Source organism: Physcomitrium patens, chromosome 3, assembly GCF_059467195.1.
Source record: "Physcomitrium patens ecotype Gransden chromosome 3, ASM5946719v1, whole genome shotgun sequence".
Taxonomy (NCBI): Eukaryota; Viridiplantae; Streptophyta; class Bryopsida; order Funariales; family Funariaceae; genus Physcomitrium; species Physcomitrium patens.
In genome coordinates, this window is record NC_143412.1 from 16,385,067 (window position 1) to 16,411,059 (window position 25,993).

The 25,993-nt window shown below is 27.7% G+C and overlaps 1 protein-coding gene and 1 pseudogene across 1 annotated transcript; one reads left to right on the plus strand and one right to left on the minus strand.

The window, feature by feature from the left end:
* Positions 1 to 12,577: 12,577 nt before the first annotated feature.
* LOC112279853 (large ribosomal subunit protein uL5-like) lies at positions 12,578 to 21,535 on the plus strand (annotated as a pseudogene).
* A 1,625-nt stretch (positions 21,536 to 23,160) lies between these two features.
* Positions 23,161 to 25,928, minus strand: LOC112279433 (uncharacterized). The gene is made up of 6 exons (XM_024513857.3): positions 25,566 to 25,928; positions 25,245 to 25,383; positions 25,023 to 25,103; positions 24,703 to 24,845; positions 24,204 to 24,461; positions 23,161 to 23,745 (listed from the first exon to the last, which is right to left on the minus strand). The coding sequence occupies exons 1-6, from the start codon at positions 25,605 to 25,607 to the stop codon at positions 23,431 to 23,433; spliced, it is 978 nt and encodes a 325-aa protein (XP_024369625.1). The 5' UTR covers positions 25,608 to 25,928; the 3' UTR covers positions 23,161 to 23,430.
* Positions 25,929 to 25,993: the final 65 nt, after the last annotated feature.

Consider the following 25,993-nt stretch of genomic DNA (forward strand, 5'->3'; position numbering starts at 1 on the left):
TGACATACTTACAAGAGATTTTAAATGTCTAATAAAGATTTTTGAAAGATTATTACTATTGAATTCCTTCAAATTAATTTTTTTATCATACAATAAGTTATAAATTGGTCCAAAAGATAGTCGAGGTTTTTTTCAAATATCTATTGTAGAATCACATGGCTACAATTTTGGCAATATATTAACAATTAATAAAGAAATCATGATATTCTTTATATTTTTATGAGATTCTATTACAACCTTTATTTGAATAAAAACTTAGTCCTACATAAATATATATATATATATATATATATATATATCATTTTTCTACTTACATAAATATGTTAAGTCTTACTAATAAAAGCCAAAATAATTTTTGAACTAAATCTTAAACTGATCTTTTATAAATTCTAATTAATATAAAGATTATGTAATTTATATTCAAGAAGACTAGGTACCATTAGATTTGAAGAACGTTTAATGATGTTAAATATTATATTAAATATTTTATCTTTAAATTCTACTTTAAATAACTTGATTTCTTTTGTAATAACTTCAAATGTAAGTGATTTTCAATTAATAAGTTTTATTTAACTTAGTTGAATTATCTTTGAGAATATTAATATTTGTTGCAATATAAAGTCTTTATTCACAAAATAAGTCGAAGTTTTGATGTGTAAAAGCACTCATGCTCAAAATTCATGATTTAAAGAAAGTGTAATCGGAATTTTGTCAAACATAGATAGTAAAAGTACAAAATAAGAACACTTTCAAGTATAGTGACTCAAAAAACTATTTCAATGTTGACATATTTTAGAAAGAATGGTATATTATAAATGAATTGTAATAAATAATAATATGTGGTTTATATAGCAAATAAAATAACCTTTTATAGCTATCAAATGAGCCTAGATTGAAAAGAATCCATTAAGTAATTGTGGAGCTATGACCAATTTAATTTGGAGTAGTATTATAATGTTTTTTTGAGTGTGGTGACTAATTTTTGGATTCTATTAATTACTCAATATTTCAACATTCTATCATCATCAGATTTACTATGATAATATTATTACTAATCTAAAGATATCATTAATGCTTACTAAAATCTATAAAAGTACCATTCTTAATCAAATTTTTTAGCAAGGATATATTCGAAATAATCACATTTTAGGATCTTTTAAAATCTTTTATAAATTTCTAAAATCTTCTAGATACTTATAGAATCTTCCACAATCTTTTAGAAAGTTCTTTCTAGAAATCTAAATAGGCTTCTAAAAGATTATTTAGTCTATTTAGACTTCTAGAAGCTTATTTAGACTTCTAAAAACTTCCATAGAAAGTACTATAGACTTCTGTAACCTTCATTATAGTATAAATAAGAGTCTTTAGAACCACTTTTGTTATCAATCTCATTCTTTGTCTTTAATCTTGATATATTTTTTTGTCAAATTCTTATATCTTTGATAATTCTTTGAACAACTATGAGACCCATTCTTTGCTCTCTCTAAGATAAAATCACCTTTGTTTTTTTTTTCATTCTCAAAAATTATATGGACAAATTACTTTTGAACTTAGCTACAATAAAGCTATTATCTCTAGGCTAGCAAAAAAGATCACTTTTAATAGAAAGAATCTTAAATTAGGTAAATCAAAGAAGCTCACTATAGTAAATGAAAGGACAATCATTTGCCAAATCAACATTAGAAAGGTTGATAATACTGTTGAGGTTGCTAAAAACCTTAATAATATTATCAATAATCTTAAGTTGATCCAAATCATTTAAAATGTTATCAAAAAATGCAATATGAAAGCTGTGGTGAAGAAAAAAAAAACCACTAATCGACCTCCTATTAGAAACTATGCTTGGATTTTACTGTGAAGTACAAAGAATGGACTATGGAAGATTAAAAGAGGGTTATTTGGTCAAATGAGAGAAAAATCAACAAATTTGGATCAGATGGCAGAAAGTAGGTGTGAAAAGAAAAAAATCAATCTTTGCTTGACAAGAAGATTCAAACAACAATTTAGCATGGGAGTAGAAATATAATAGTATGGGATTGTATGGGATGGAACATAGTTGAGAGGATGGCAAAGGTTGAGGTTACGATGATTACCAAGCAATTTGTAAAAATTCTAGAAAAAAACCTATTTTTTAGTATTAAAGAATTTGGTAATTTTAAAGAAGAGGTGATTTTTCAGCAAGATAAAAATCATAAGCATAACTCAAAACTAGCATAGAAGTGATTTGATTATCATGGAATTAAAGTAATGTATGAATATAAAATTGACTCCTTAGACCAAATAATAAGATGGTTTCAATTAAGAGTTGCTTGTAATTGGTAGTATGAAGTGGAAGTAGCAAGAAAAAGAAAAAAAGAAGCTCAATACAAAAACAAGTAAAACAAGTGCAATCAAGTAATTGTACACTATAAAACTAGTCACAATTTATTCAGTGAATTTTTACCTATTAAAAAATAAAAAATAAAAGTAAATAATATATTTTTAAAAAATTATTTTTTTATCTTTTTAATGGTATAAGAAACATATAAATCTAAATTACTTTGAATAAGTTATGAAGATTTAAAAATAATAAGTAAATAAATATAAAATTAAGTAAATAATTTTTACCTCAAAGATAACTTGCTTAAGAGATCACAAATTCGAACCTCATCAAGGCTCACAAGTAGTGTATATAGGTGTTTAAGAGAGACCACATGGCCTTAGTCTTATCTTCCTAACTACCTTCAAGGTGCTACAATCCATATGGAACTTGTGCACCTTCTTTCTTATAAGGACCATACTAGCTATTAGTCCTCCTATTTTCTATTAGTAAAACCAATATTTTTTCATTTTTAGCTTCATCATGGTGTTGATAAATACCTTATTAGCCTAGGAACTTCATATAGCCTTCAAATCTTGCTCCATTTCTTCATAATGGCCCCAGAAGTGATAAAACTCATTTTTACCAAAGTCTTAGAAATTGCTCTAAAAATTCCTAAAATATTCTAAATAAATTATAAATAAAAATTTAAAATTCCTATGATAATTCTATAATATTCATATAAATTTAAGGCTATAATTTCCTATCTTAATGATTTTTTATAATGATAAAATCAATTTAAATCCACAATAAATCCTACTTTTTATATAAATAACTAAAAAGATATGAGGTTATTTTTCATGCTTCTTCTAGCTACTAACTAATATTTATAGTTTTTTTTATAAATAATACAAATAGATAGAAGGCCATTATAAATAATTACCTTAATAAATAATCCTTAATACTCAATAATAAATAAAAAAATTAAACAAACTAAGATAATTGTCTCTAAGACTTACTAAAACTCTATTTCTACAACTAGCATTCTAATTTTCTATTTTTCTAAAGATTTCTATACTATTCACCATATATTTTTATTTTAAGTACTCTAAATGCATCTTGTTATCCTAAAATAACTAGTGAGTTAATTTGATGATTCATATAATGGATTGGCTTGCATAATCATCTGATTTTAATTCTATTGAATATCTTTGGGAGTACCTCAAACATCAACTCAAAACTTGGAAGATAAAACCAAAGGGAGTTTAAAAATCATTGGAAAGAATAGCTACAAAATGGAATAATATTGAAATATTTTTGTACCAAAAGTAAACAGAAAGTATGTTTAGGAGTTTGAAAGCAGTTATCAAGGCTAAAAGAAGTCCTACAAAATATTCATATGTAATTGGATACCACACTCAAAAAAATATTTTAATGCTGTATCAATTTAGATTGGTCATAGTTCTACAATTATTTAATAGATTCTTTTTAATCTTGACTCATTTGATAGCTGTAAAAGACGAGTTTATTTGCTATACAAACCATGTATCATTATTCACTACAATTCAACTATAATATACCATTCTTTCCAAAATATGTCAATATTAAAATAATTTTTTGAGTCACTGTATAAGTGTGCTTATAATTTTTTTTTCTAAGTAAATTTATTAGATTATTAAGAATGATATAACTTTATAAAAAGATTGACTTGTAGAATATTTTAAAATTTTAGTCTAATTTCTTCAAAATTCATGAATATATTAATATTTTTTGATATTAATAATAAAAATAATTGAATATTTATTTATAAATTTGATCTATTTATATTTTTTTAAGTGCACAACTTTTTAGTATAAAAATTAAATCTTATTTTTTTACTTCTTTTATAAAATAATAATAATTCTTCTATAATTAAGATTGCTCATACATGAATTTTTTGTCTAAAAAATATTATAAAGTTTTTAAAGATTTGTTATAGTTATAAATATATTTTTACTTATACTAAATATAGAATTTATTGCTTGTTATTTTTCTACATCAGTGATAAATAACTCTAATAAATCTAAAAGTTTTATTTAAATGAAAATAATTTTTAATTTTTAATATCAAATAATATTTTTTTACAATGATATATAATTTTTTACCTTTAAAAAATATCAATATTAGAAATTAAAAAGATAAATTTAAAGGTAGGTAAATTTATAATCTTTATATATATATATATATATATATATATATATTTCTTAAGTAAAAAAATTATAAATATCTCATTTTCTTATTAAACAAAAAAATAACATTAAGTTAATAATATTGTTAAACTGTCAAGAACATAAGTCACAAAAATATTCAAAAGATAATATATTTTTATGTCATTAAAGAAAAAAGAAAATAAAAAAAGAAAAAAAATCTATTTTTATATTATAAGGTGATTTTTGGATAAAAAATAAAAATAAAAATTTATTTTATAAAATATCTAAATTGATAACCTAATAGAAAATTTCTTTAAAAATATGAATTAAAAGATAGGAAGAAGTAAATAAATTATTATTTAAGTTTTTTTTTTTTATTAAAAGAATGTTTAATTATTTTATAGGGCTGTTGAAACAGGACTAATCTATTTCAAAAATCCAAGACCCTTTTTAATTTACAGCAACATTAAGCCTCATTACAAAATAGGATAAAACAAACTTGAATAAAATTAAACAAAACTAAATAGAATAGGATATGAAAGATAAAACTAAGCAAACATAAACAGAACATAATAGAACTAAACAAAAAGATGAAAAACCAAATTTTACTAGGAGAAAGGGTCCAAAGCCATCCCTCACCAGATGCCCCAAAAGGCTCTAGCCAATCCTATTTATACCTTGTCCTACCACCTTAAGCCTTTTTAAGAAGGTTTTATGGTGGATTCCACCTAAATAACTGCCTTAAATTCTTTCTAGAATGTTCTACAATGGATCCTACATGGTCTACTAACCTAACTCTAATTCTAAAAACTTCCATGATCCTAATTATCTATACAATTATCTTATCTATACCCTGTTACAGCCATAAACAAAAGAAGATAAGATAGATTGGAAAAAACATATTGTAAATATATATGAATAAAAATTAAAGATAATTTCTACCAAAAATTTTAAAATAATATTTAAATTAACATAAAGAAGATCATTAGTGAATCAAGTTTGAAATCAAAATTTGAGTCACTAAATTATATATCTATGGCAAATATAAGATTCATTTGTTAATTGAAAAATTAGATTAAAGACTTGACTTCAAGAAAATTCTACACATTTATTTTAAGTAGATGAAGATTTTGTAGACTTTATGAGGGATATGCAAAGTCAAGAAATTGATTTAGTGATATATTTTTAGAGAAAAAATAGGATTTATATTTTAGATAATTATATAATTTTTTTGATAGTTCTAAAAAAAAAATTGTGAATGTATGCACATACTTGAATCAAGTTTGTAGTATGAATTTAAACTTAGTTGATTGATAAAATTTAATTTATTAGAATTCAAATAGATTAAAGTATCAATAGTTGATTGCATAAATGCCATAAGGATTTTAAAATTTGTAATATATTACCAATTGGATTGAAGTAAAATTTAATAGAATTGTAGCTAATATTTATTATAAATTGTAAATTTAATCTTTTAAATTATTTTTAGAATTTAAATAAGAATATTTTAAGCTTTTTTTTTGGAATTACTTAAATTTTATTTGAATTTATTTGGAATTTGATTAGGATTTGATATGATGTATGTATAATTTTTTTAGGATTAATAGTATGTATTTAGGGTATCTTTGGACTTTTTTAGGAATCTGATTGGATTATTTATGATTTCATAGAATTACCAATTAAAATTAATAGAAGGTAGATATGATTGAGTTGACAATTTCACGACAATCAAAATTATCAAGACATGAGTTTCTAATTACATGATGAATTCATTTAGATTATAAGAACTTTAAGATTGGTTAGAACCTTTGCACAATTAGATGCTATGTGCATTGTCAAGTTGAACTTTATACAATACAATATTGTATTTAAAAAACTTTAAAGTTTTTTAAGGAAGATATTATCTTTAAAACATGTTTCACTAATTTCTACTTACTTTGATTTATTTCTATTCACTTAAATAATAAATGAATATATCAAATAATTTTTCACTTATATATATATATATATATATATATATATAGAAGCTAATATTATTTAATATAAAAATGATATAAAATAATATAAGGATTTAGTAAAAATACTTTTAATATTTTTAATTTTTAGTAAATAATGCAAATGTATTTATGAGAAGAAATGTATTATATCAATAATAATTAAAAAAATTGATGAAAATAATTTTTTTTAAAAAAAATTACAAAAAAAATTTTATATATATTCTTAAAAATATATCATTGAAAAATTAAAATTTTATTACATAATTTTTAAAAATACTATTAAATAAAAAACTATTTAAAGCTTAAAGCAATATCTAAAAATAATAATATTTTAGAAAAAAATAAGAACAAAAAAATACCTTTGAAAAAATACCAATTAGAAGGAAAAATTAAAATATAATTAATTATCTATAAATTATTATTTATTATTTAATTCAAAATTTATTAAGAATTTTAAAGAATATGATTAATTTCATAAATGATTTTTGTTTTGAAAATGCTCAAGCTTCAATATAAGTAATATAATTTATATATATATATATATATATATATATATATAAAATTAAGGTATTAATAAAGATAATAAATATATATATATATATATATAAAAATTTATAAATAATAATAATTATAACTATAAAAATTATAAAATAAGTTTAAATTTTTCAAAAAAAAATTATTAAAATTTGATATATTAAAAAAATTAAATAAAAAATATATTATTTATGTTTATTAAATACATAAGTTTTTTTTATTCATTTCTGATGTAAAGAAATAAGTATGTTAATTTTTTTCATACAATTAAAATAAAATAGTAAAAGTATAATAAAAAGGTTTAAATAAATATAAGAGCTTATTAAAATAATATTCCATTTTTTATAAAAGCCACATCCTCTAAACCATGTGATGATTGTTTTAGTCTATATTACTCTATCTCATGTGATAGATCATCATCTTCTATATGAGTGCAAAGTGCAACCTGCCGGTTTTGCCCAACTATCTCTTTAGTCTGAAATTCTACTTGAAATATTGCCAAAGACTAAAGAATGGTAGCTCCATTGAAATTGTCCAAGATTGCATGAGATTGAAGTGCTTTATTAAGCTGCTAAAACCTATTAGATTGAAGTAGAGAGATAGCTTGTTTTTTTTTGGTTTTAAGGAGGATTGGAAAGGGAATTTTAATTCTATAATGAAACTTTGTGCTTTTGACAGGAATTCTTGAGTTGGATTTTAGTAGCATGTGGAAATAAGATACATAATTTACCTTTCTATAATTTTTAATACATACTTGTTACACTTCCTATATTTTATAATTCTTTTAAGATTTTAACATTTTATGATTTTTGGTCAAAGAAAATTGAACAAGACTAAGAGTAGTTGTTGTAGGATAAATACTTATTTTGCCAAACCACTACAATTAAATTATATTTCAAGTGCTTTGATAAGCTCCACACAAGTTGGTAGTCATTTGAACCTACGATATTTAAGATTATTGTGAAAGATTAGAATTTTTATAGCTATTAAAAATTAATTCTATATTGCAAGGATTAATTTATTTTTATTTTTATATTTATTATTATTTAATATATGTATATATATTTTAAAAAATAATTAAAAAAAACTTTTATTGCAATAGAAGACCAAAAGATTACAACCAATCCAATTGCATGCAACTTGGGTAGGGAACTAACTTAACCAACCTTAGAATTAAAGACTTATTATTATACATACAACTATCTATGCTTTATAGTGACTAGAGATGTTTACTTACTTGAATTAAAAACCTTCTTTTCAACTCTATTATTTAGCTATAGAAATTGACAAATAAAACTTACTATTAAGCCAAACAATATCCATTGTAGACGATCGTCTATTATAGAATCAAAAACTCTATAATATTACTACAGCTTTTTAAATCAAAATGCAAGCTTATTTAGATTTATGGTGTTCATATAATATTGACCACTTAATTTAATTATAATCAAGGATTTAAAGATATACTTTCTAAGGTAGTTTAGTCAAGTGTGCCTAACAACATTATAAACAAGGTCATTTTGTTCCTTCAACAATATCTATAAAATGACGATTTTGAGTTGTGACCATATGACGATAAATTAAACAAGTTTTTGAAAGATCATTTCTAAAAATAATTCTTATTATTAGGAAAGATATTGCTATAGGCCTTGCATTCTTTCATCACAAATTAATGAGTTAATAATATTCATGCTCTATTACTAAGCTTTTTAGACAAAAATATATTTTCAAAATTAATAGAGAACAAGTTCTTTCACTTGTCATAGACAAATTAAACATCCAGTAGAAAGAAAGTGTTTGACATGTCTATTTTACATATTCATTGCTATAGTTTGGTGCCAAAGTAATTGAAATAATCATAATTCTTGGCTTGCACATTTTTTTACCTAAAGAATTTTTTATCTTAGACAATACAATGTCAAGCCAAGTTTTTACAATTAGATTGGAGATAAAATATTTCTTTTAAAGTAATTTTAACCCACTTTTATAATATATTGCATAAAAAAAATAGATCTATTTGAAAAAGCCATTGAGTTTTTTGAGGTTTCAAGATAGCTATGCAACTTTGCTGTAGAATATAAAAAAAAGCTTTTATTTTTGCTTCCTTCATGTTTGTGTCACTTGGATCCAATCATGAAAACTCCAAATTAAATGGCTAAAGTCTATAGATTCTTGCTGCAGCTACTACAAGAGAGAAAGAATAGAGAATCTAGATATGGTTGGAAGTAGGAAGGAGGCATACAATGGAGTCTTGCAAGCTTGTAAGTGTCTTTATTAAATTTGCAAGACCACCACAAAAAAAGAGGCAACTTTATACAAGAAGACTTCCACTCATTTACTGCTATTTGTTAAAGGAGACTCTTATAACAAAAATAAGTATTAGTAGCTTGTCAATCAAAGCATGGCAATATCTTAGACTCTAGCTTATTCTACTTTGAGTCCAAAGTCTGATACAACTTTTTGCAATGAAAGAAATCTGGAGTCTACCATCATATCATCTACGCATTTCAATCTTGTTTTGTAGAGTTGTGATGCTATAAGCTTTAAAAATCCATATCTAATAAGAAAAAAGGCTAGTGACTATTACAAGGATTTGCTAAGGACATCTACATAAAAATTTAGGAGGGACATGTTGTACTTCTTTATTCAAAAGCATCTATAATGACTCAATCCATGTCTAAGCCTTAGATCTATTCTTCACTTAGAAATGAACAAGTATAAAGTATTCTAACCTAAGAGTCCACCTTCTCTTAAATAAAATTAAAAGAATCTAAGTTTGAATTTGAAAAAAACATTGAGATTAAATGTATCAAATTTAGATATCTTAAAGATCCATTCTATAATATTAATAAAAAAAAGGCTAAAGCATCAAGTGGATTAATCATATCAATGCCTTTTTTATTCCTAAGTTGACAACATTAGAACAATGACACCTTTGAATATGATTGTTAAAGATTTCTAGACCACATAGAGCTTTGGACTTTAGATCTTATTTTAGATAGTTTTATCTTAGTTCTTCTCTAAATTATAGAAAAAAAAAAAATATAGAAGATAAAAGGATCCTATTAAACTATCATTACTTTTTTAGTAGAATTAATCTTAGTAGTGCTTCAATATTTTAGATTTCAATCAATCCAAGATATTAGAAAGTCATCAATTATCATAAAAGATAGATTCATATCAAAAGAAGTATTTAGAAGTTTGTTCATATTTCTATCATCTATCTATGTGATTCCTAAGTTGTTTATCTAAACGTGGTGAAGATATTTGATTTTCCAGTAATTATATGACTTAAGCCAATTAAGCATAAGTCTATAGCCACAATAGAAAGAGTTCAAGACTTGCAGCACGTTCTTTACAAGTTCTTTTTTTCTACTCAAAGTGAAGAAGGTATCATTTACAAATTAAAAAACAGTTTTTTATCTATCTTTGATAAAAAAAAATATTCTTTTTATTAGTATTTCTTCTATTTTTTATTTAATTATATAATTAAGAATCTCAGCTATAGTAAAAAAAAGAGAAAAAGCTAATAAACAATCTTGATGCTTTCTTCTTATAATGGTAAATAAAAAAGACTAAGAACCACTTATTTTTATTCTTATAGGTACTTTAATAAATAGTAGTCATACCATGGTCACAAATTCTTGAAAGAAGCCAAATCTCTCCATTACTTAAATGAAAAAAGTCCAATCTAACATATCATAAGCCTTCAAAAAATCGAGCTTGAAAAAAATAAAAAATTTTCTTAAGTGAACTGCTTATTATATTGTCTCATGTATGAGAAGGATATAATAAAGAATAAATTTTAGACTTAACAAAGATTTTATAAATAAATTAGCTCTCATATCATTAGTATGACAACAACCAAATTAATTTTTTGTTAAGTCTAAAATTTGTCAATAAAATAATAGCAAACAACAATTTTCTTAGTGTAGGAATAAAACTTTGTTGTATCCATTAATGCAATAATAGATTGATTATTGCAATGAATGATAATAGTAATTATTAAGATTTTATCTTATTAAAGATCATAGAAAAGGTAGTGAACTATATGGCTTCAAAAGTGATAGTAGCCATTGCCATATATTCTACTTTCATAGTAGAAAGAGCAATAGACCATTGCCTTCTTGAACACCAATTTATGGCCCAATACAAAATAAATAAATAAATAAATAAATATATCTAGAAGTTGAGTGGTGCTCATCTATTTTGTTGGCTCAATTAACATTGCTAAAGCCAAAGAAAAAGTAAGAAGATTATAAGGATTGTTCATAGTCAAAGGTATAGATAAGGATGCCATGGATGTAATAAAACAAGTATTTGTATGCTGGGACATCTTTCTCTCTCAGATTATGCATGTATAGTGCCAACATACTCATTGCAAATATAATATTAGGTTGAGTGCATATATTATCTCAATTAAGACTTCCAATAATATTTGCTTATAAAAACACAAGAGAAGTAGAAGTAGAATTTGATGTCAAGGAATAATTGACAATTGATAATTTAAGACCAAAAGTAAGTAAAATCAAAACAAGACCAGAATCAAAGAACCCAAATTCCACCAACTTTTGTTTTAGGTACAAATCTTATAAAATGCAGATCTAACCTTATAACATACTTTGAGTAACCTTGAGGTTTAGGATGTGTTGGACCTTATCAAAAATTGAAGTACATAAATATAGATTAAAATTAAATTTTTATTGATTAAAGAAAGAATAAGCTATTCTTTGCAATCATATTGTCATCCATGTATAGAGCAAATATTATAAAGTCAAAGCTATGACTAAGATAGTATAGCTTGTGATTGAAAGTAGAATTGATAAATTCAAATGTACTAAAAAAACATCAATAACATTAAATTATTTTTGTAGAAATTGCTTAAGACTATAAAGTGTCTTTTAAAGAGAATGCAAATGACCAAGATATGATAATCAAACACCATTAGAAAGAGCCATGTAGATCTCTTCTTAAAAGAATATATTAAGAAAAGGTATTTTTATATCTATTTATTGGATGTGAAGATTATATTGAATAATAATAGCTGATATGAGACAAATGAATTAAATGCATACTACTAAAAAGAAGATATCAATATAGTCAAGTCTATGGATTTGGTTGAAACCAAGAACTACAAGTTGAGCTTTAAATCTTTCAACTTTTCTAGTACTTTTGAGTTTTATTTTGAACACCCATTTGTAGGTGATTGGTTGATAATGAACAAATAAATTAGTAAATATCTAAGTACCTTTCGCAACATGAGAATTCAATTTATTGGCTGTGGCTTATTTTTATTGAGTGGTTTTAAAAGACACCAATGATTTTTTATATGATGTTGGTTCTAGTGGAATAATAATTAAGATAAATAAGATATACATACTTAAAAAAAATTTGGCATGGAGATAATTAATAACACATCAAATTTGAGTTATAATTTTCTATAGAACTTCTTGAAAGGACAACATTCTTCATAGTGTAGAAAGATATGTGTTGCAAAGTACAAGGCAATGACAACAATGAAAGTAAGTTAATACAATTGAAATAAAAAAGATAGCAATATGGTGGCAAAGGTAGGTCTAGCTAAAATAAGTGATTCAATAGGTAAGACTACAATGAGATTAGTAAGGCAGGTTGACAAGAATGAGCAAGAAGGTGCACCACAATGAGTGTGGTGGAGTGGGCCAATAGCAAAGGTGGTAAAAGAAGGCTAATTAAGACAAAAAAGTCTAACAAGAGAACCAAGTAGTAGGACAATGAGCTTAGCAAATCAAGATTGATTTGCTAGCAGAGATGATAAGAAGAGGGAGCAATGGACTTTGTTACTACTACACATAATAGTCTAAGTAATCCATGAGATTGATGCTTGAAAGAATATTCAAAATATAGTGACGATGGTTGGATAAACTAGCCAAAGAATTGAGATAGTATAGAAATGTTGGCTTGGACTTAAATTTAATTATAAACTTTGAAGGTTGCAAGGCTATTGATTAGAATTCATTGTATATTGGAACAAAAGAAGAAGCGAATAATAAGGCTTTGCACCACCAAATTTAGATTGTTGAAAAGAAACATAGGCAAGGATAAGTAATAAGGTGAGTATCTATATAAGAGTCAAACTATGATTGTATAAAAGTAGAGCCTCTAGTATAGTCGAAGAAGATTATATGTTTATTGAAGATAAAGTAATTAGAAGATCTTTAAAAAATATAACAACTTAATAAATAATTATAATTTTGGTAATGATATTTTAAAGTTTATATTCTTTATTAATAGAAATACAGCTCAAAAAGATGCCATCATTTATTTTAAGATCAAATTTTATCCAAAGTGCATCTAAGATTTTGACAAAGCATTTGCTACCAAACACTCAATGATAAAAATATATTTGATTTATAAATTGTGCCATAGCTCAAATAAAGACTTGTTGCAAAAGATAGCTTTTGTAAGACTTTGATTTTAGAAATAAGTGGCATATATGACTAATTCTCTAATATGGTTTGAAAATTGTACTTTGTAAAGCATACATTAGGCAATATTAAGTAATGTTTGATTTTTTTTTCTTTTTGCAACACTATTTTATCTTGAAATATAAAAAATTATTAATTTTTGTTATATTCCATGTAAAGATAGATATTAATTAAAGTCAAAAGAGAGGTTTTCTCCTCCTTGATTAAAAGACAATATTTGTAGAATATAACCTACTTGTTTTTCTATCCATGCATAGAAAATTTTTAAAAATTCTAAATATTTATTTTTGTATCAAAGAAGTCAAAAAATTATATAATATGAATAATTATTGATCAAAGTAATATATTCAAAACCAAAAAATATAAGTAAGAATATCCTTTCACTTAAATTTGAATGAATGAGGTCAAGAAGTAGAGTGAATCAAAAAATGGTGGCTTTAAAAAACTTTTGATTATTTGTTTGCCATGAAGATAAGTTGAATACATATGAAAAAAAACATGTTTGAGAGGCAAGCCTGTGATTCCCTTATATTAAGTGAGTTGTTTAAGATTTTAAAAAATTATCTCGCCTAGTCAATGATGCCAAAGATGGGCCAATTTTTCTTAGTTTAGTTGATTTTTGGACTTTGTAAGCATATCCACATCATGATTTGTAATTTGTTGATTGTAGTGGCAGAGCTTTTGTTGTTCAATATTTTTAAGACTTGCAATCAAAGTAAGTGATAAGGAGGCTACATGAAAAGAAGAAGTAGTTGATTTACTAAATAAATAGAGATTGTCTAAAAGAAGACAATTGGTACATAGAAAATAATGATGATCTAAGAAGTGGCAAGTTAAATTTTTAATAAGTTGTCCATTACCTTGTTGATTATATTTATAGATAGAAAATAATTTTTTGTAAAAATTAAGAATATATAGAGTGTTGGTAAGGCAAAGAAGAGTCTTATTAATTAAATCAATTTCAACCACTCCTTATCAAAAATTTGAAAGAATAGTATCATTATGAAGATGAATATTGTGCTTATGAGCTGAGAGTCATTTAAATTTGATAAAATTTTGTTTGGTATGTATTAAATGATGAATGAAACCTATATCCACAAACCATTGATTATCTATGATATCACCTTGTTTGATGAATTTTGTGGAATAAAAAGCTTAGATGATGTATACATGCACACAGAAGGAGAGTGGAATTTCTTCTACTTCTTTGGCCTTCCATATTGATTTTTGTTTTCTAGAAGTATATAAAATGATTGTAATATTTTCATTAATTTTTTATTTTTTTAAAAAACAATCAGATCTCAAATGTTCCATTTTTTTGCAATAAAGACAAGAAGATGTTGATTTTGGCTTGTTTTTGGAGTATAGAGGATCTCTTGTATATGGTTTTTGTGTGGATCTTGGTTGCCACTTGTCTTTATTTTTGCAGCCAGCAAAAAAGGCTTGTGATTTGAAAGAAGAGCCCCAATTTCTTTGCAGAATGTCTTCAATAAACCTCTTCGTCTTGAATTTGTTTATTATTACTTTTTTAGAATTTACACTAGCAGATTCTCAGAAAGATGCTCTGGTACCATATTAGAACTCAACAGTGATAAATGATACTAAGTATTCAACAGTGATAAATGATTCTAAGTACTCAACAGTGATAAATGATTCTAAGTACTCAACAGTGATAAGTGATTCTAAGTTCTAATAGCCTGAAGATAACTGTAAAATCACTCCAGTTGTTAGTCTTCAACCAACTTCATCCAAGGTCTTGTCGAGGATGCTTAGACCAAGGGTGCCAAGTTCCATCAGGCACGCTCCACATTCGGAATAGTTTTCCTTAGCAATTCATGAAGTTGGCATTTGGCAAGCAGCTTACTGCGGTGATATTTCTGCTCCTCCAATCCCCAATCTTACACCCCATGTTGCTCTGCAGGAGAGGAAGAGAGAAGGAAACTTGATCTGGCCACTTCTTATTGACAATGACACACCAGACATGAGAATCGCGTGGAAAGAGCCCTTCCGACCAGTGATCCCCGTCATCAGAATCAAGACCGTGGAGGAGGGCATTCACCACTGCTACACAAACAACTTTGCTCTTCAGGTGCGACCTATTCCCCACCCAGAAGGCAATCTCATCATTCGTGGGATTCATTTTTTAACTGACATTATGCCGAACGATCCTGCAGTGACACTTACCTAGCTCTTAAATTTGAAACACAGGGATGGGTCTTCATCAAAGACATCATCAAAGCAATTCTGGTCAGTGATGCTACGAAGTCCGGAACTATTCAAATCAATGCAGCAGCTGCTAGAGGACCAGATAACTTTCCCTTCCAGGCTCTTCGAGACAGTGAAATCGCCTCTCAAGGAATCACCAACAGCATCCAGATGATGACTAAGATCAAGAGCACGGTGATCAACCTGCCAACTGAGCCAAATACGATGGGTTAGATCGCTTGAGTCACTATCGGTGGCTACACGGCAGGGGCTAAACTGACCTTCCCCTAGTTTTCCTAGAGGGATAATAATATCACATCATTCCTGCTGCGGACTAGTTCACTCACTTGAGCACATCTGCTGACCGAAGAACATGACATGTTTTTGGGAGTTGTGTATTGGGATTGCGATCGAAGAGGGATTCATGGAACCCATGAGCTGGTGTTATCTTATAGATGGCTCCCCTTCTGTATACCTGGTCAGGTCGCATGCATCAGTCAGATTGTAGGATAGTTGGGTAGATATTTGGTGAGCATTTGTACATGGAGCTGAGGAGTGGCCAGACATTGACGACTAGCTCGGTGTTGTGGCAATAAATTTCAGTCAATATGAACTTGTACAACAGGATTCTACGTCCATCGTTGGAACAAGTATGAATCTTGCACAAGTAGAGGCTGCAACTTTGCAAAAACCCATTTGTGTCGTTTCAAACTTTTCTTGCTCTTTGTCCTGATCCGTGTCTCCGAACTGATGAATGTTGTGGTATTGCCCCAGAGCGATATGAATCCAAGTTAACTGTCAAAACAAACATGTGAAAATAGAGAAACGATTTCTTGGAGTTGGGTGAGTTTTTCAAATGAATTATTTTGATTGTTTGTTTAACTAATTTGATGCCAAAATGTACAGAAATATGCTATCTGTTCTATTCGGTAACGATTAGGTTGATCCTCTTCTTATTTCACAAGACATGTTCACACAATGAAATAAGAAGAGGATCAACCTAATCGTTACCGAATAGAACAGATCGCATATTTCTATAGATTTTGGCATCAAATTAGTTAAACAAACAATCAAAATAATTCATTTGAAAATTTCACCCAACTCCAAGAAATCGTTTCTCTATTTTCACATGTTTGTTTTGACAGTTAACTTGGATTCATATCGCTCTGGGGCAATACCACAACATTCATCAGTTCGGAGACACGGATCAGGACAAAGAGCAAGAAAAGTTCTATGTGGCATAGAGGTGTTTTATCTACTATTTTTTTAAAAAAAATTGTATATAAAATTCTTACTAAGATAATTATGTCTTTTTTCCAACAATGAAAATGCAATGCATTTTTTTGATATTGATTAAATGACATTGATAAAATCATTAATAGAATAATATTATATACATAATTATTTTTGGTTCTACTAGCTATCAAAGACATGAATCACAAAACAACCAAAAATTAGTACATTCTTATTTTATTAAAAAAGAATAAATATTTACTTAAAGATAATTATAATATTGAAACTAGAATGAATATTGCTATAGAAAAGAAGACTAGAGATTCTTAAAACAAGACTAAGAATAAGAAAGGCGTTGACAAGAGTAAAAAAAGTCCCACTCTTACCTCCATATATACTATCAAATCAAGGAGCTACATGACAATATTCTTTTGGTCATCTAATATGTATTCAATTAAGACATGTCTCTAATTTGCAAGGCAAGTTTTCAATTTGTGAGCCACATAATCAATTTATATAAGAAGTGACTAATATATACAACATTTGGCCAATTTATAAACAAATAGTCAACATAAGTAATAGAAGGATAATTTGTAAAATAAATGCTGAATATATGCAATATATAGCCAATTTGTTAGCCAAGTTATTAATCTACCAATTACCTACAAATACTTGTAAAATCATATATATATTTATAAAGCTTTTAAAAAAAATTATTTGATATTATTTAGATTATCTATTTTTATATAATTCTACTTCTTATTTTAATAATTATTAGTATTGAAAGATAAGTCAATGACATTACTTACTATTTGATATAAAATATCAAATAGAAAAATATAATTTTATATTTAATTGTTTATTTTTAATCTTTTTAATGATAAAAATATAAAATAATTATAAATAATGATAGAATATAAAATTTAATACTTAATGAATTTTTTTTATTTTATAGCAAAAAATTATTTTAGTTTTATTTTGATTTTAATAGATATTGTCAATGAAAAACATCAACCTTCTTTGTCACATTTGCAAGATTCTTAGATGGCTTCTATATATATTCACTAATATTATATTTATACAAATATTTAAGATATTTTAACCTATTGTATTGTTGCTTTAAATCTAAGACCTCTTCTACCTCAAATTCTTGATTATTATCTATTCTTAAAGAAAAATATTGCATCTGTCTTCTATTAGTATATCCATTAACTTATATGGCTTAAAAAAACTACATAAGACATAAAATGGATCTTCATAGATCTTTGTAGATAACATAAAAATATTCATTTAAAACCTAGATAAAATTGAGTATTTCAATTTGATATAAGATTCCTCAATAATCTATGATAGTATCATAGATATAAATATTTAATCCAACAATTACATATATGATTAAATAGAAGTAAGTAAATGTAGATTTATTCATAATATCTTTTAGAGTAGCTTCTTAGAGGATTTATAGACATAATTTTGACTTTATATGTGTTTGTAGTTGATTGATAGGTTAGAAATTTGGTCAATAAATTAAACATGTGCCACACATGTTGATAGCTTGTGGAACAGGCTAATTATGTAGAATACATATAAAAAATTTGCCTTGCAAATTGATACATGTGTCTAATAAAATCAACATGTGTTGGAGGTTCTATAAAACATTGCCACATAGCTCTTAATTAGATAATATATATGGAAGCAAGAATGAATTTTTTTTTAGTCTTTAGTTTTATTTCAAAACTTATTAAAAAAAATCTATTTGTTTCTTCATATGTAATAGTTTTTATATATAGTATAAATTAAATTATCTTAATAAAATGACCTATTATTATAAACATAGAATCATAAGAACTTAAAATATAAAGAATTGTAATAAAATCTATAAAAGTATATAACCATGGTTGTTTTGATATAGGTAATAATTGAAAAAGTTGATAAGATTGATAACAAGGAATTTTTTATCTTAAAAAAATATCACATAATTTCAAAATCCACAATTGCAAAAAATTCTTTATTATTGAACTTATAATTGATCTTTGTTACTGAAATTGTTTTTGAATAAAAAGCTATAAGAAGAAGCATACTATTTTCTTTTATTTTTTGCAATACTACATCTAAGGCAAAGTCCAATGCATCTATTTCCATAAAAAATATATTAAAAAAATCAACATGATACAAGATTGGTCCTATTTTAAAAACTATTGTTAAGCTTCAAATATTTTTTTAATTTCTTTATTCTACTTAAGATTGACTTTACAAGTCAAATTTATAAACAAAGCTACAGTTTGAGAATTATTTTTGATAAATATCTAATAGTAATTAATAAATTCTAAAAAATATTTGGTGTCTCTTATTAATTTTTGAAATCTTTTAATCTATGATAGTTTGAACTTTCTTAGGATCCATCATAAGATTATTATTTAAAATAAAAAAAAAAAATCCAAAGATGTTTATAAATTTTTTTAAAATATCAAGTATATTGCTCAATTCTTGATAATAAAAAAAAATATCTTTATATTTTGTAATAAATGCAAAAATAGCTTTTAGAATAATAATCTATATAATTACAATTTTTTTAAGTTTGAACTTAAGCTCAAAATTGTACTATTTTAAATTATCTACGTCCCTTACTAAATAAAAGCCCCCTTTTTCATTGCCTTTGTAGATTTTTTAGTATTGTTGATTTCTTATATTATTAGCTATATCAAGGCATTCATCTATTAAATCCAAAAATTAAAGTTGTAGAAGCTTTGCAATGTAGAAGCATAGGACTTTTTCAACAATAGTGTACTTGCAAATCTCTTCATCATTCATTTTTCTCAGGTTATAATTGAATCAATTAGCAATAGTAGCAAAAAATACTTGTAATTAGAAACCAACAAGACAAGTCATTTGTGCTTGACAATAAAACTATCCAAACAATCTATTAAATCCAAATCTTAAATATAGTAAAGTTTAAAAATGCTTCTACTTAGCTTAAATGAAGGCTAATGCCACAAAATTTATTTGTATATTTTAAGGCCCGTAGCTAGACAAAACATCTTTTTCATATCTCAAGTCCCAATAAAACTACTTCATCACAACTTTTTTATAACTAGGCTCAGAAAAAATAATACAAAGTTGGAAAAATATTTATTGCACATTTAACCTTTCTTATGTATTTAGAATAGTGTTTAATTATACTTGAAAACAAGTATGTGAATTTTTTGTAACAATTATATTAGTAATATTAGTAGTTTGACATAGAAATTATTATAAAAGAAATTCTTTGGTTAAAAATCTACTTGTAATTAATAGTAGTTTTAAGAAGAATACTGAACTTGCATTATATTAGACAAGTTTGGATTATAAAAAAGAAAAGAAAATTTGCCTATCCAACAAAAATGGTATAATTGAATGTCAAGAATTTAATTTCAAGAACTAATTGCTAAGCTGCTACTTTTGCAATAAGCTTGCATTGCACTACAACATCAATCACTTGAAAGATTGTAATTCTTTCTTGCACATAAACATGTGAAGATGAAATTTCAGCTCAATATATATATATATATATATATATATATAAAAGAATTCTAATTGATATTAAAAATGCAAGAACTTGAACTCAAAAGAAATCTATTTGCACTGTAGAAGGTCCTTGATAGTTTAGATGTTCAAACCTATCTAAACAACAAAAGTTTATTGTACTTTTGAGTAAAAATAGCTGGGATCAGGGATGAAAGCTTTGAATAAGATTAGTTTTTTTTTTATAACTACATCATTTGCCATTGTCTTTTCCTATAATAGCAATAGTTCTACAACCATGGACTTCAAAAAAAAAATAGCAAAATTTTATACAAGAGATTAAGGTTCAAAAGTTAGTTCTGAATATCTCTATTGGTAAGAGCGGAGATTGTCTTATTCAAGGCTTCAAATTGTTGGAACAACTTAGTGGCCAAAGTCTTCTCTTCTCTAAAGCAAGGTACATTATCTACTCTTTTGGAATCAAGTGTAATAAGAAGATTGCATGCTACATAATTGTTTGTGGCAAAAAAACTATGCAATTGTTAGAGAATAGTTTAAAGGTGAAGAAATACAAATTTCTATGTTGCAACTTCAATGAATTAGATTGCTTTGATTTTGGAATCTAAGAGCATATTGATCTTGGTATCAAGTACAATCCTTCTATTAATATCTACAAAATAGACTTTTATATTGTTCTTGAGCACCCAAGTTATAAAGTCAAAAGAAAATATAAAGCTAAATCTTGCATTGGTATTCAATACCACATTATCAAGAAAGATATCATGAAGTGGTTCTAGGTTAAATACAAGAGAGTGATTTTAAACAAGTCTCAAACCATAGCATAGAAGCCTACTTTAGATATATAAAAGAGACAATTTTTTTGTCAGTATTTGGTTATCACTAGCTTTTAATCCAAATTTGTTGAGTCTAGAACTTTTCAAAAAATCACCCATAAGTAAATACTTTGAAAAGTTGAGTCGATCTTTACATACAAATCATAGTCAATAGCAAAGACAATGGAAGAAGAAGCATTTATTTAGTGTTGGACCTAAGTAGTGTAGAAAGATGCCACTTTAGGCTCTAATTCAAACTAAAAAAATTGGATTTAAATAAATTATCATCTCAAAGGGAATTTTTGCAAAAATCACAAAATATAGGAATAGATTTGCTATTATCAAGAATTGAGGGATATATGTGATATTTTTTCTTTAAAATTATATATCTTAAAAAATCAATGTAAATTCTATGAAATATATACTTTTCCATCTTGTAATATAGTCTTGTATTTCTAAGTTTTTGTAATATATAATGAATAAAAAATTCATATTTTTTAGTATTATTAGAGTACATTAAAATATTATTTATATAATAAATGACTAAATTATCTTTTAAAAAAAATTAAAATATCATTCATATTAAAAAGTAGTTAGCACATTTGTGAGTCTAAAGGATAGAACATTGTATTGAAAAGATCCATATTTGATTCAAAATGCAAACTTCTATCCATTTCCTTTATTTGTGCATACCAAATTACAAATTGAACAAAAAAAGCTTCTTGTGGTAGTAAGTTGAATTAATGCATAACAAGTATTTACTTCTTTATTTGCTTTTACATTTGTACTATTAAAATTTCTATTTTAAGAAGATTTTTTATAATATCATAATAAAAAAAATTAAATATCATTGAAGACAAGTAGAAGAGAGAATTTAAAGACACAAAAAAAATTAAAAACAGTATCACTTAAAAAGTGGATAATCTACAATTTTGAATATGTTTATGTCTTATTGAAAAACAGAAGTAATCTAATTTTAATCAAAAAAGATAAGGATTTAAAATTAGAAGTATATTTTTGTTAATTTTTTAAAGTAATGAATTAAAAAATAACTAAAGAGTCAATATATTCTTGAATTATTAAAAAAGAATAAATATTCACTTACAAATAGTTATAATGTTGAAATTAGAATAACTATTGTTAAAGATAAGAAGACTAGAGACTCTTAAAAGAAAACTAAGCACAAAAAAAGTATTGACAAGAATGAAAAAAACCTCATTTTTGCCTCTATATATACTATTTAACAAAAGTAATTATGTAGCAACATTCTATGTGTCATCTAATACATGTCAAATTAGAGTATATGTCTATCATACAAGGAAAGTTTTTACTATATGTGTCACATGATCAACTTGTACTAAAAGTGGCTAACATGTACAATATGTGATTAATATGTATAATACATGGCCAACTTGTTGGCTAAGTATTTAATCTATTATCATCTACAAATAATTATAAAGTCAAATCCATGATTATGAAGCTTCTAAGAAGCTAGTCTATAAGATTTTATATACTACACAACTTTACAAAAGTGCCAATCAAAAGAAAATACTCAATAATATTTTAATAAAGAAATAAGAACTACTAATGAAGTAGTTATATATTAAAGACTATTCTAATGTAGAATATGCAACTTAGCAAAGATTTGGTACCAAAATTGATTACTTTATAATTGAAGTAGATAAATATTACTTATATTTAAATTAGATAATTAAAAAATCACATTATTATACACCTTTTCAAAATTTTAACTTTATTTATATATGCTAATTAATGATTCTATAAAATCTTTTATATATTCTAAAACTTGAATTCTAATGTCACTTTACGCACCACTACGCATGTTAAAAAAAAAAAGAAAAAAAGAAAAAAAAAAGAAAAAAAAAATGTAACAAAACTTCATAACACAAAATAACATAGCATTAGACATTTCATTCCGATGCGTAGTTCATTTTTCTATATTCACGCATAAATAGATATGTATTCGTATATACGTATAAACGTGAGCGTCTAAATAACGGAGGAGATACACCACAAGGACGTAAGCGGTAGAGATTACAGTAATGTTATTTCTGCACGCATTGCTCCGATGCACGTAGAACGTTCTTGCGCATGCTCAGCCCTTCGTGGTGGTGGACGTACACAATCTGGTTGTAGTGTTCATACTAATCACTACACACTGTCGGGTACAAAAACTGTAGATCCTGTTGTTTTACGCCCTTCAAGATCTTCATGCGCTTTGGCAGCTTGTGACAGGGGATAGATTGCGTGCACCCGGACTTTCAGTACTCCATTTGCAACATTTGCAAACAAATCACCTGCAATCTCCTCAAGTTCCTTTCGAGTCATGATGTAATGCATCAACGACGGCCTGCTGATAAACAGCGACTTTGACGCTATGGCAGTAACAGGGATAGGCTCTGGAGGGCCTGAGGCTTGCCCGTACAAAACAAGCATTCCTCGGTAAGCCAAGCATTCCAACGATGCCTGTACAAGTACAACAACAGACAACCCAGTTAGATGGGATAATATCATCCGATTCTCCACGTCTCTGTTGCAATATACGCAGACAAAGCGGACGCATGAATTCGAACGACTAGTTCAGGACACACTACCAACCACGCCAAATCACTAAGAATGTCCCATTTCCCAGTCCCCTGTGATGAAGCACTCAGATTCACGACTACGAACACGTTTTGTTACTCAAAACATCCCTCATTATCACAGCTTTACACCTCGCATTTCTGTGGCTTCATTTCATCTGACACCAACTCACGAACACGCTTGAACCTCCACATCTCCTTCATACATGTCGCGCACACGTTTCTTACACTCTGCATACGCCCAAAACCCTACATCCACACCACACTGGACCAGTCTCACAAGCGCGCGAGAAACCGAACTTCCAATTCAATGCTCCCGATGGTTTTCAGCGGGTGCTAAACCTGAAACGTATCCTTGCCGACCGAGTCGTATACAACGGGGACACCCACTCCTTTTGTAATTTCCTTCACTCTCTCCACAAGATTATTGTCGGAGTACACAATCACGTGCTGTGCGCCATCCGCCGTTGCTTGCTTTCCTTTCTCTTCATTGGACACGCATGCAATCACAGTTGCACCTATGCTGCTGGCCCACTGCACCATGAGTGATCCAACTCCACCAGCGGCTGCATGAACAACGATTGTGTGCCCGCTTTCAACCTGACCAATCAGTCCGCAAAATCCACCACGAGTCAATAGACAGACGATTTCAAACTTCACGAAACCCCGAAAACCATGCAGATCAACCACAGAAATACAAAACATTCACGAAACTGCATCCTCCTAACCAAGTGGACATCATTGTGAGTTGTCACAACCGCATCAGAAACTTAAGTTCATGTATTCTCCATTCAGCCCAAACACAGGACCTCGCCCATAGAAACTCCCCAAATATTGAGACCTTGAAAACTTTGCGGAGGAGAACTTGAGTTGTCATTCCTTTCAGGATAAGAGCAGCAGCAACGGTGAACTCAATTCCGTCAGGTATTTTCACCAGTTTCTCCGCATCGATCAACTTCTCTTCGACATACGACCCCATTACTCCTGTATGAATAGATATATCCACAAGTTCCAAACCCGCTAATCTTAAGTTGAGTGCACACAAACTCAATCAATCGTTACAACACAGCAATAGTGATTCACAACGGATTGATGCATCTGCTCGACAATGGTAAACAACTTCATGTGCAGCATGTTACGAGGCTGAACCCACTGCTGTACCTGCATAGCACACTCTGTCTCCGACTCCTACATCTGTGACCTCGGATCCAACTTCTTCCACCGTACCGGCACCCTCCATTCCTGGATGCGACAACCAACGGATCCGTTCAATCGTCGTCAATTTGTTGCACATTACGAAGAAGAGTAACAAGACGGGATATTTGATGGAACCACCAACAACAATGACCAAAGGTAACACTCAAGAGCAAAAATGATTCATACCTGGAACAAAGGGGAGATCCGCCTTGTACTGGCCTCTTCTAAAATACGTATCGATCATGTTCAAGCCTACTGCGGCATGCTTTACCCTTGCTTGTTTAGGGCCGGGTTTTCCAAGCTCCACATCCTCGAATTGGAGTTTCTGTTCACACACAGCCATGAAGGCCTTCAGAGAGAATGAACCTTGCATGCTACATAGCCCAATCGAGCTCTGCAAGAAACCCACGGCTACAATCTTCCATCGCTTCAAAGTGAAAAAGTTCAAGTAAAGTAGAACAAATGTGTACAGACGATTCAAGTTGCAACCAGGGGATGCAAACCTACCTCAGGTCCCCCAAATTCGTAAACCTTCACAACCTTCACCATGATTCCTCGGAGGCCAATCTCGTCGCCTGCTGCTCAAAGGCCAAGAACTGCGTGATTAAGCGCTCTCACGCCACAGTTCAATTTATGGACCCTAGCGAAGAGTTTCAGAAGCAGAAACGACGAGCTGCAGAGCAAAAGCCACAATCCTGAGTAATTACCGACTGATTACAGCATAGACCCCAGATACATGCGGCAACAGAGATGGGGATGGTTCTGGTAGCTGGTTCTGCATTGAATGGATTTGCAAGTTTAGATTCTGAGCGTTTTGACGCCACAGTTTATTCAATTCATGCACCTCGGGAATGTGCTACTTACGCAGCAGGTACGAGCTGCAGAGTATGAGCAACTTTCCTGCGTAATTATTAGCTTTTCTCGGCGTTTATCCC

Bases quoted from the DNA above. Each gene is read 5' to 3' on its own strand.
- LOC112279433 (XM_024513857.3), bottom strand. From the start codon at position 25,607: ATGGTGAAGGTTGTGAAGGTTTACGAATTTGGGGGACCTGAG. The intron at 25,104-25,244 runs GTATGAATCATT...TGTCGCATCCAG, and splicing joins GGATCTCCCCTTTGTTCCAG to GAATGGAGGGTGCCGGTACG. The intron at 24,462-24,702 runs GTCTCAATATTT...CTGATTGGTCAG, and splicing joins TCCTCCGCAAAGTTTTCAAG to GTTGAAAGCGGGCACACAAT.